Source organism: Microcaecilia unicolor, chromosome 8 (assembly GCF_901765095.1).
Source record: "Microcaecilia unicolor chromosome 8, aMicUni1.1, whole genome shotgun sequence".
NCBI lineage: Eukaryota > Metazoa > Chordata > Amphibia > Gymnophiona > Siphonopidae > Microcaecilia > Microcaecilia unicolor.
Genome location: NC_044038.1, coordinates 94,059,123 through 94,071,298, shown reverse-complemented (window position 1 = coordinate 94,071,298; position 12,176 = coordinate 94,059,123). Strand labels below are relative to the sequence as shown.

Here is a 12,176-nt window from a genome sequence, read left to right as displayed (position 1 = left end):
GTGGAACCTTGCATTACATAGCTATAATTTAGGTTCCTCTTTCCCATATGCATCACTTTGCATTTACTCACATTAAACGTCATCTGCCATTTAGACGCCCAGTCTCTCAGTGCCCTCTTGTAATTTTTCACAATCCTCTTTTGGTTTAACAACTTTGAGTATTTATTTATTTATTTATTGCACTTGTATCCCACATTTTCCCACCTGTTTACAGGCTCAATGTGGCTTACAAAGACCTGTTATGGCATCGCCATTTCAGGGTACAAAAGATACAATTGGTGTTACAAAGATAGCAAGGATAGCAAGGCGATATAGTCAAGCAGTTATAACAGAATAAGGGAGGAGTGGTGGAATGTTGGTAGCTAATTATTGATTGTCTTGGTAGGCTTTGTTGAAGAGATAGGTTTTCAAAGATTTGCGAAAGTTAATTATTTCGTTGATTGTTTTCAAATGCCTTGGTAGTGCATTCCATAGCTGCATGCTCATGTAGGAGAAGCTGGACACATGTGTTAGTCTGTATTTTAATCCTTTGCAGCTGGGAAAGTGCAGATTAAGAAAGGTGCGGGCAGATCTTTTAGCATTTCTGGGTGGAAGGTCCACGAGGTCTAGCATGTATGACGGGGCGTCTCCGTAAATGATTTTATGAACAATCGTGCAAATCTTGAACACGATACGTTCTTTAAGTGGGAGCCAGTGTAATTTCTCTCTAAGGGGTTTTGCACTTTCGTATTTTGTTTTTCCAAATATAAGTCTGGCTGTGGTATTTTGGGCAGTCTGAAGTTTCTTGATGATTTGTTCTTTACAGCCAGCGTAATGTGCATTGCAGTAGTCCAGGTGACATTATTTTTTGATGGCCGGCCAATCTGGCCGTCATTCCCCCCTTTTTAATAATAAAAACGTCTTTTTTGGCAATGCTTCACAGCTGAGAGACCAGGAAGTCTCTGAGCCAATCACAGCACCTTTAGCCGAGCTAAACGCGCTGTGATTGGCTCAGAGACTTCCAGGTCTCTCAGCTGAGTGAAGTACGGCCAAAAAAGACGTTCTTTATTATTGCAGAGATGAATGACGGCGAAAACGGACGCCTTTTCTTGGTGGCCGGCCTCAACTGCACTTTTTTTTATTATTGCGATGGGGTGCGGAATGATTTTTATAGTGGTTTTTCATCAGTTTTCGATCCCGCGCAGCCCCAACGAGAGGTATAGACCTCTCGTTAGAGTTTCCAGCGTTAAGGCAATCAGAAAAGCTTAGTGCATCTCATTACAATAGGGTTTCTACACAATTTGCTCATCTGCATTCCGTTTTCGTTAGCTGCTACCGTCGTCATAAAATGGCTTTTAGTGCATGCAAGGGTTTACTACTTGTTTGTTAATGGCTCGTTATTGGCTCGTTACGTTTAGTGCATCTGGCCCTCAGTGTTAGAATACTTTGGAGAAGCAAAGCTGAGCCAGCACTGAAATGCAATGGGTAGTGCAGTATCTTGAAATATGAATTCAGGAAAGGATGTAGGGATGGAAAAAGATGGGATGAGGGAGGAAAAGGCAGGCAGTGGGAAAATTGCATATGGATGAAAAAAATTATGATATTATGTCTTGCTAAATGTTCATATTTTAAAAAAATTAAACAAACAAAAACCAGAAAAAGGAAACACATAAAAAGAACTGGTTAGTGTATAAGGTAGTAGCAGACTGTCATTTTCATTAAAAGAACATAAAACAGACAACTGTAAGACAGTCTAAGGAGACAGACTTGGTCTTATGTATAAATATAATTGTGAAGAATTAAAAATGAGGAAGAATGAAAACACTTCAAAACCATAACTATGCATTTAAAAATAAAAAGCAGAAAAAGACTTAATCCATCTCATTAGGATACAATTCTGCAAAACATCTGCTTTGCAAAGAGAAAACTGTCTCTCTTTAGAGAAAGAAGATCTGTAAGTCCACAAAAGTACTGGTGGGTAAAAGAAAGACAGGTTCTGCTTATCTCTGCTGGGGACCCCGGCACTGGGACTTCCCACTCTCTTACCATCATTGCCAGAGTTCATGAGGTGTTCGCCGAGGTCACAGCCAAAAACACGCTCCTTCAGGATCCCGCGCTGCTTCAGCCGCTGTTTGCTGGGGCGTGATTTCATAAAGGTGCGTAGGAAGCCTACCAGCTTGCCATGCTTCTTGGCTACTGCAGAGAGGAGGAGAGGAAAGAAGGTCAAATGTGTACTTTAAAGGGGGCTTGTTTTTTTTTTGCCAAAGTACACTTGATGTATACATTGATGTAGATTCTGACTGCAGATAAAGACCTCCAGGGTCCATCCACTCTCTGCTCATTTCCCCTTTCTGCTTCAACACCACAGACCTAACTCAATCTCCAGTTTTGATGCAGGCTGAGTAAGGCATAAACAGCAGAAAGCCAAAATTAAACTGAATTCTTTACTCCCCCCACCTCCAAGGATCCTGTGTGTATCTCAGCCTTTATGCCTCACTTCCCCAACACTGAGCATTCTCTATGCCCATTGCAAATTTTACCTCTCCCTCTCCCACTGTGAAGGATCCTTTGTGCATGTTCCAGGCCTTGCCCCTTCTTCTCCTCTTTCTGGGAATCCTCTGTCCCTATCCCAGACTCAGTGGTGTAGCTAGAACTGAATGGGCCCCAGGTGGAAAAACTAAGATGCCCCCCCCCAATAATGCTATCTCTTCCAAGATAGTGGAGAACCGGGGACAGGGGTGGAGGAGGAGAAACCCCTTCAAAGCTCCAGTAAACAAATCCTACAAGAAGCAAACACATTCCAGACCTATATAGAAAATGTGTAACAGTAATAGAAATAGAAACTGAAATGCAAGATATTAGAGATGCACACTTCCCAAAGCTTTCCTACAATTAATAAATTTAGAAAAAAACATCTTATTTCTTCCTTTGCTGTTTCTCTTTTCTGCTTTTCTCTGTTTCTTCTCAACTCTCTTTCCAGGTCATTTTGATATTTCTTCTATCTATATGTCTATTATCCATCTTTCATCCTAACCTCCCCTCATGTCCAGCATCTGCCCTCTCAATGTCCCTGTCCCTCCGCTTTTTCAGCTTGTCACCTCTCTCTTCCCCTCCTTCCATATTTCCCACCCCGCACCCAGCATCTCTCCCTCTCTCTCCTTCTCTCCAGACTGGCATCACTCTCTCCTTCCACTGGTTCAGTGTCTCTCCCCCTCAGGATCCAGTTTCTCTATCTCTTCCCTCCACTTACACCAGACTCCAGCATTTTTCTCTCTCTCTATTCCTTCCACTCACCACCTTCAGTCCAGCATCGTCTCTCACCTTTTGTTCCCCAGGCCTCGCTCTTTTCCCTCTACCTAACCCCCCCAATCTCAGTGTTCCACCTCTCTGGTCACTTTCTGAGGGCAGGACACGGCAGTGGAAAGGCCCTAGCGGTGCCGGTCAGAGGCAGTCTCTTTACCTTACTGCCTCTGCCAGCTGCAGATTTCAAGGGCCCTTGGGGGGGAGGGGAATACTGGACCTCCAAGGGGGCAGAGAGAGGAAGAGAAATGCCTAGACCTGCAGGCATGCAACAGCAGGAGGCCCCTACCATTGGGCAGCTCTAGGCATTTTGCCAGGCTCGCTGAATAGTAGCTACGGCCCTTCTCAGACTCACCCCTTGGCCCCCATCATTCTGTGTGTCTCTCAGTCTTTATCCCTTGTACCTCTACTGCTGAAGATCCTCTGTGCCTGTTCAATATTTTACTCCTCTGCTCTCCCCACCCACTGAGAATCTTCTGTGTCAAGGATTTACTTCTCATTCCCCCAGAGAATCCCACGTCTTTGTCCCAGACTCTCCAATCTCCCGCCTATGAAGATCATCTCTTTCCTATCCAAGGTTTTATTCCTCATTCCTCCTCTGCTGGAGATCTTATGTTTTCTGTCCTAGATTTTATCCTCCACTCTCCCCCCATGAAGATTCTCTGTGCCTGTACAAAACACTTTCTTTCAATACTGGTTTTGCCGCCATTGAGCAACACTGCCATGTATCCATTCCTCTGTCTATGAGGAAATGTTTTCTTGAGTTACAACTTCCAATCTCATATGCCTGAGGACTTCTAGTTCTAAACTTTCTTTCCACCAGGAAACAATTGCCTCTTGTACATAATTTTACCTGTTGAGGGAGAGGGGCGATTCCGAGGCACTGTGACTGGGACTATCCCACACTTCTGGCCATCAACTTCTGCAAATCACAAAGAATACAAAGTCAGCATTTGTGATCTCACAAATAAGCTCCCTACCTAAAATTCATGCAGCACCCTGCTAATCCAGCATGGAGACCCCTCATATACATATGTGCCCAGTTACAAAATCACCCCTTGTGTGGAAATCCAAAGAGGCACCTACTTTGTAAAGGCAACATAGGGAGAGATCACATGATGCAGTGAGTGAGGCAGGATGTGTGTGTGCCTGTTGCTGCTCTGTGGCATCCTTAATTCCTTCCCATCTGCTCCTTTACTATAATACTTTTCTTATTATTGGTAAATTGCTTCAGCTCTGACCTTTAAGGACAAATTTGTTGTGAAAACGGGAGATGAAACGGCTGGGAAAGCACTTGAGAGAGATGGAGATTGGAACCCACAGGCAGCTAAGATGGTGGATTCTCCTTCCTTATGGGTCTGGAGTGGTCCCGGAGGACTAGAGAAGGGTGGGTGTGGTCCCTCTGCACAAGAGTGGAGGGAGGAGGTTGGAAATTAGAGACCTGTTAGTCGGACCTCGGTGGTGAGTAAACTAATGGAAACGCTTCAAAAGCGCAGGATTGTGAGGTTTCTAGAATCAAATGGACTGCAGGACCCAAGGTTTCACTAGAGGCAGGTCTTGTGAGACAAATCTGATTGATTTCTTTGACTGGGTGACCAAACAGTTGGATATGGGAGGGGCACTAGATGTGGTGTACATGGATTTTAGCAAAGTCTTTGACACAGAGACTTCCAGTGGCGGCCTTGCAAGAATTCCGCGGAAGTCTTGAAAGGCTACAGCTGAAAATTTCAGCAGCCATTTTAAAGAAGTGGTGCGGCAGCAAGAGGGTCAGTGGCAATGGGCAGGAAAGACTTGGGATCTTTCCTGCCCTGAAGAAGCTACTAGACCACCAGGGTGGCTTGAGGTATGTGCCGGGAGGCCACCCAGGACTGGAGGGAAGGACTGGAATCATATGTGGGAGGGAAGGAGGGAACTGTATCTGTTTCCCCTTCCTCGCGCAGCTGTCATCGCCATACACACAAAACAAAGCAAGCAAACCTATGAGCTGCTGCATCCACATTGTTGTTCTTTATTGTTGGTGGCATTTTTATTTAATCTCACTTACATTTTCAAACATGCCAGCTTGTGCATACAGATGTACACAGAGAAGTATAATAATGGAATAACTTTTCATAGGTAAAGTAGTAATTTGTTATAAATCATAATCAGTGTGTCATTTGGAGGGGCTGGTTAAAGGGACACCCTATCACTGTTATATTCATGCCACTAAAACAGACATCATGTTATTAGAATCAGGTGCTCAACATTCAGTTTCCATCTATCTATTTATGTACTTATTTATGACATTTATATCTCACATCAAACATGAATTAGGTTGAAACCTGGGAGAATTTAAACTCTTTTTTTTTTTTTCCTGTGCTTACATCAAAAGAAGAAGATGGCATGTGGGAAATTGCTCCTTTTGTTTTGTGGATTGCAGTAGTATATTATAAAAATGCACTTGGCTTTTTTTAAATGCCCAGTTAGGTATATATGGTCATCTCAACTTTACTAAATGTTTCAGACATATCCATCTACTTGCTCCCATGATATAACTGAATTCCATTATTCTGTCTCACTGTATTTCAAACGTAAGCTACATTGAATGTGAGTTTGCTTGGAATGTGTGATATAAATGTGAAAAAAAATAAGTACCTTATGTCTAATAATCTTTTTGCTGTTGTTTTTAATAGCGTTTGATATTGTTTGGGTGAACCAGTGTGGCAGGAATCTCCACCCATATAACGGGCTAGATAAGCTCACCCCGTCTCCTGTTTTATCTAACCTCCTTGGTAAAAAGGATGTAGGGAGTGTGGGTGCAGGGAAGAGGGAAAAAAAGATTGGTATGGGGGGACATACATGGAGGAGTAGGGAAGGGAAAAGAGGAAATAGAGCACATGGGATAGAAGGTGATGGAGAGGAGAGGGGGACATGCTGCTCATGGATATGTGTACCTTATTTAATTTTGTATTTAGCAGAGTACGGAAGAAAATGATTTATGTTACGTTTACTAGTATTTTTACTGTTTATAGAATCTGGCTTCTTGGGAAGGAGTCAAGGTGACTGAGACATGGCAAGGACAGGGCAGGTCAGGGGCTGGGATGGAGGAAATTACTTGAGGCGGGGACGAGTTAGATTTCTGTGGGGACAGGTTAGATTTCTATCCCCGTGCAACTCTACCCGAGAGAAGGCAGAGTCTTACCGTCCTCTCTCATTACTTAAATGTAGATGTGAAGCATTTGGCACAGGTACTGGCCACTAGGTTGGCAGACCACCTTCCCACATTGATTAGCTCAGAGCAAGTTGGCTTTAAGGATCATCAATCTGTGCTCAATGTATGGAAGGTTCTCCTTGCCGTGTCATATTGTCAGGCATCAGATAAACTAGTCATGCTGGTCAGTCTTGATGCACTGAAAGCCTTTGATCAAGTGAACTGGCAGCATCTATTTCAGGTGTTGAATCACATGGCGATTGGAGGGTGGTCCTTGCAAGCAGTTTGAGCCATATATAGCTCTCCCCAGGTGCAGCTCTTAGTACATGGAGACCGTTTCACAGTTATTGGCCATAGTATACGCCAAGGCTGCCTGCTCTCCCCGCTCTTGTTTAGTCCTCTTCTTCGGGTGATTAATGCCACTAACACCATTCGAGGCCTAACCTTGTGTGCGCATCAAATTAAAGCATTAGCCTATGCAGATGACATTACGGTGGGTCCTAACAGATCCCCAGGAGGTCCTCCCACCCTTATTATTGTTACTTCATTTTGGGAGCTTTTGAGGTTTTTCATTAAATTACTCTGTCCAAACCACTGCCTAAGTCATAAAGGCAGGACCCTTTCCTCTTATGTGGGAGGACTCTGCCTTACGGTACCTGGGGATACTGATTCCAGGGGGATCTGACCACATTATGTACTGTAAAAGTAGTGCCCCTGATGGAGAGCACATGGTTAAAATTGCAGCACTGGAAAGCTTATTCTTTGCCATCATGGGGCTATATTAATTTGTTCAAAATGATGCTGGTTCAGTGGCTCTATGTTTTTTCAATGTTGCCCATCTATTTGAGGTATTGAGAGGAAAGACAGTTGGCCACTTGTTACAAGCATATTTATGGCTGTGTAAAAGAGCCCGCATGCCACTGGTCTTGGTTCAGATTCCTAAAGAACATGGAGGAATGAGCCTGCATAGCATCTGATATTTGGCAGTGGCTAGCAGCAAAAGACATATAAATGATTGGTATAGGGGCACAGAGTGGTTTTCTCTTACCTCTTTGGAAACCAAATTGCCTCCAGGGGTGCATTTCAGCCAAGTTCTCTATACTGTGGGGAAACTGCCCTTGGGGACATTTTGTACTTACCCTATGCTTAAGTCCACTAGAGAGACATGACACTGAGTTTGTCGCCGGCATCATTTCTCAGCTAAGGTGATGCTTTATTTATCCTTGTGTAATAACCCAGATTTTCCCCACGGCAGGGAAAGAATATATTTTCCAGGTGGATTCGCCAGGGTCTCTTATATCTTACTCACATGGTAGATGAGTGGAAGCTGAAATCATTTCATACTTTATAGGTGGAATTTCAGTTTCCAGCTACTCATGTGTTTGCATAATGGCAATTACGACACATATTTCTTCACTTCCATGGACTGATATTACAGAGGATATGCAAGAAACTTTATCTAAAGTATATACCTTAGCTTCACAGCAAAGAGCCTTTAACTTTTCACCACCACTATCTGACAGCAGTTGCGTAGCTACGTGGGGCCACGGGGGCCTGGGCCCCCATAGATTTGGCCTTGTACCCCCCTGCCGATGACCCTCTCGACCCCCCCTCCCGCCGCCAACCCGCAGTCGCTGTCGCCGTCGCCTACCTTTGCTGGTGGGGGACCCCAACCCCCGCCAGCCGAGGTCCTCTTCTTCCGGCGCAAAGCTTCGTTCTGTTTCTGTCTGACGTCCTGCACGTTGTACATGCAGGACGTCAGACTCAGAAACAGAACGAAGCCTTGCGCCGGAAGAAGTGGACCTCGGCTGGCGGGGGTTAGGGTCCCCCCGCCAGCAAAGGTAGGCGACAGCAGCAGCAGGAGGGGGGGTCGGCAATGGCGGGGAGGGTCAGCGGCGCCGGGGGGGGGGGGGCTAAAATGTGCCCCTCACCTCAGGCTCTGGACCCCCTCCCGCCGGTCTGGCTACACCCCTGTCTGACAGACACTACACCTGATTTGGATTATGGTGCCTTGGTGAGGAAATGGTCTCAAGACTTGCAATGTACTCTCACTGCAGAAAAGTTTAAGAATTTTGTTTGAGGGTTCATCAAATGCATGAATCAGTGCCCCTGCGAGAATTACTCTAAGTTTGTGCTGCGACTGCACATTTCCCCTCACCATGCATTCCATGCACAAATTGAGCATCAGGACACATGCCCAAAATGTGGAAGGGCTCCAAACCTCTTAGGTCATACGTTTTGGAACTGTCCACATGTTTTGGAATTTTGAAGATCTGTACTGGCCATTACATCTTACTGGGACTGTTCAGTGTCTTGTAATACTCTACTGCTTTTTGGAAAATAAAGTTATGAGGGCCTAGTACATGCTGGTTTTAAGCGGTTTCTTCGAAAAGCCATCTTGTTTGGAGTGAAAGCAATTCTGCTTGTTTGGCCGGAGGAGCAGGGTCCCTCATTATAAAGCTGGCATTCTTTGTTATTCCAGGATAGGCCTGGAAGGCAATTCAAGAACTGTGGGAGCCCTTTTGGTTGTCTTTACCATCAAGAGAACATAACTACCTTTTGAACTTATGATCTTGCTTGCTGGGAAGTGGTACTGATCTCTTTGAGAAGAGCCCTGATGTTGTGCAGGATTAAGTGTGTGTGTGGGGGTGTGGGGGGGGGGGGGGGGGGAGGGAGAGATGGGGTGCTTGGGGTTGGATAATTGTTTATACATGTGGTGTTGGAACTATAAGAGATATTTGTTTTACTCTGTTCAATTGTATTTTGGAAACATAATAAAGATGATTTAAACATAAAGGCAACATAGGCACTTATAAGCCTTTATAAAACAGCCACCCAAAACCTCCCCAATAGTACACAAATTCTCATGCTTTGAGGCAGATATAAAATTATATGTGTACTTGTGTACTTTATAAAGTACAAACATACATCACATCTCTACCGCTGTTTTGGCCAATCTGTAATACCTAAATGCCACTCTCATTGGTGTGTTCTTATACACTAGTATACAGTCACATGAATTTATAAAAGCCCTTTTCTTTGAAAAAAAATGTTTTAAACCCTGCTATTATTTATCAAACTTATTAACCACCTTTCTAATAAAGCTCAAAGCAGTAAACAAAATATTCAACTTCTTTAATATAATAAAACATAAGTAAAAACATAAGTTTATACAAATGTCTAAAAATACACAATATTAAAAAAAATCAGATAAACCATTAACACACTTATAATTATAATGAAAAAGGCTCTTCTAAATATTTGTAGCAGGACCACTTTCTATGCAGAGACAGGAGGAACATTCTGGGGCCCAGCTCCTAAACAGTGCCAGTTAAAGTAATGAAGGGGTGGTCTCTTCTGAGAATGTAGCCCAATAGCAGTAGATCCTTGTACAGGGAATACAAAGAGATACAAGGGGACTTGAGGAGGTCACATGAAAGTTACTTGTAAAGCTGGGGAAGGATAGGGGTGGTCAAAATGAACATGTTTCAAACGTTGCTCTATTTGTTTCAGTCCTTGCCCACTGAATTCCAAGAGGAGTGCTAAAGAGGACTGGGGCCGGTCTTAGCAAGTGCGGGGCCCTATGCAGACCAATTTGATGGGGCCCCACCCTAGCCCTGCCCCCACCTAACTCCGCCCCCACCCTAGCTCCAGGGCCGGCTACCCCTCCCTCTGAGTTCCCGGCTGCTCCCTCTGAGCTCCAAGGCCCCAGCTCCAGGGCTTCCCCCCCTAGGGCTCCCAGCTCCAAGGCCCCCCTCCCTCCCGTCATTTTTTAAACACCCCCTCCAAAATCCAGTACTAGGTATGCCGAGAATACAAACACTCTAGGACCTATTGAGCAATTCTCCCATACCATAAGCAGTCATTTCTACGAATCACACAAAGAAAGGAAAACATCTTAAAACACTACAGTGAGCACTAGAACATCAATTCACCTATTGTAAAATGAAACCTGACAGAATAGTACAGATCGTCAATCCTGCACAGTCAATGCCAACTGAAAGCCATGTCTTTTCACAAACACAGATACACCCTAATCCACTATAGAATAAGTAGTAATATTTAAACTTTCTTTTTAGACAAAAATTAAACTGAACCCCCAAGATGCCAGACTCATGCATACAATTCAACACCACAGAAACAGAAAATGACCCCTAGTACTGTGCAAAATATAAAGACAGCAGATGTAAATTTGAAAAAAACTAACAATACCAATCACCACTTTACAAATTAACAAATAGAAATAAAACAAATACAGAAAATAAAATAATCCCATTTTATGGGACTAATACATTTGGCTTCCAGAGGCCAAAATCTCCTTCCTCAGGTCAATACAGTATAGTACTGTTACAGTATCCTATCCTGACCTGAGGAAGGGGGTTTTCTTCTCTGAAAGTTAAGTCGAAATGTATTAAAATTAGTCCAATAAAAGATTACCTTATTTACATGTTCTATTTACAAACATTTATTAACACAGCTACAATACTATATCCTAAAGCAAAAAAATAAAAATATATATTTTATTTACAGTTTGTTGTCTCTGGTTTCTGCTTTCCTCATCTTCTTTTCACTGTCTTCCTTCCATCCAGCATCTGTCATCCAGTGTCTGCCCTCTCTGCTGTCCCCTCCATCCAATGTCTGCCCTCTCTCCCTGCCCCTTCCATCCACATCTGCCCTCTATCTCTGCCCCTTCCATGATCCATCCACCATCTGCCCCTGTCTGCCCTCTCTCTCTCCCCCATCCATTCACTGTCTGCCCTTTCTATCCCTGCCATCCACTGTCTGCCCTTTCTCTCTGCCCCTTCAATCCACAATTTGACCTCCCTCTCCCATCCATCCGGGTTTGCCCTCCCTCTCGCTACCCCATCCAGGATCTGCCCCTCTCTCCGCCCCTTTTTCAGTCCCCCATTTCAGCCCCAGCCCTTTTCTCCCACCAGTCCCGAGCTTCAGCCCCCCAGCCACTTCTCCCTATCCCGTTTTCAGCCTCCAGTCCCAGTACTAGCCCCCTTATCCCACCTACCCTCCTTTTCAGCCCCCAGTTCCAGCCCCCTTCATCCACATGCCTTGTATTAGGGCCCCCTTTTCAGAACCATTCTCCCACCTGTCCCACGCATGCCCCATTTTCCCACCAGCCCCAGGCATGGCCCCCATTTTCCCATATGGCCACTTCTCAGACCCCAGTGCCTGCCCCCTTCTTCCATCTGAGAAGCCCCTCCCCAGTCCCCTTCTCCCATCCAAGAACCCCAGTCCCCTCCCCACCCGTCCCCTTTAACCATCCAAGAACCCCCTCCCCACCCCCTTCTCCCATCCGTGAACCCCCTCCCCACCTCGGTCCCCTTCTCCCATCCAAGAACCCCAGTCCCCTCCCCACCCGTCCCCTTCTCACATCCGAGAACTCCCTCCTCAGTCCCCTTCTCCCATCCATGAACCCCCTCCCCACCTCGGTCCCCTTCTCCCATCCAAGAACCCTCTCCCCACCCCCTTCTCCCATCCGTGAACCCCCCTCCCCACCTCGGTCCCCTTCTCCCATCCAAGAACCCCAGTCCCCTCCCCACCCGTCCCCTTTAACCATCCAAGAACCCTCTCCCCACCCCCTTCTCCCATCCGTGAACCCCCCTCCCCACCTCGGTCCCCTTCTCCCATCCAAGAACCCCAGTCCCCTCCCCACCCGTCCCCTTTAACCATCCAAGAACCCCCTCCCCACCCC

At 45.3% G+C, this 12,176-nt stretch overlaps 1 protein-coding gene across 1 annotated transcript in view; it reads right to left on the bottom strand.

The window, feature by feature from the left end:
- ARHGAP33 (Rho GTPase activating protein 33) overlaps window positions 1-12,176 on the bottom strand; it is a 513,356-nt gene that overhangs the window by 153,618 nt on the left and 347,562 nt on the right. Inside the window, exons 15-16 of the mRNA XM_030213378.1 lie at window positions 4,133-4,201; window positions 2,026-2,175 (exon numbers count right to left, since the gene is read on the bottom strand). Coding sequence (XP_030069238.1) covers window positions 2,026-2,175; window positions 4,133-4,201 — 219 coding nt within the window. The remainder of the gene's footprint in view (window positions 1-2,025; window positions 2,176-4,132; window positions 4,202-12,176) is intronic.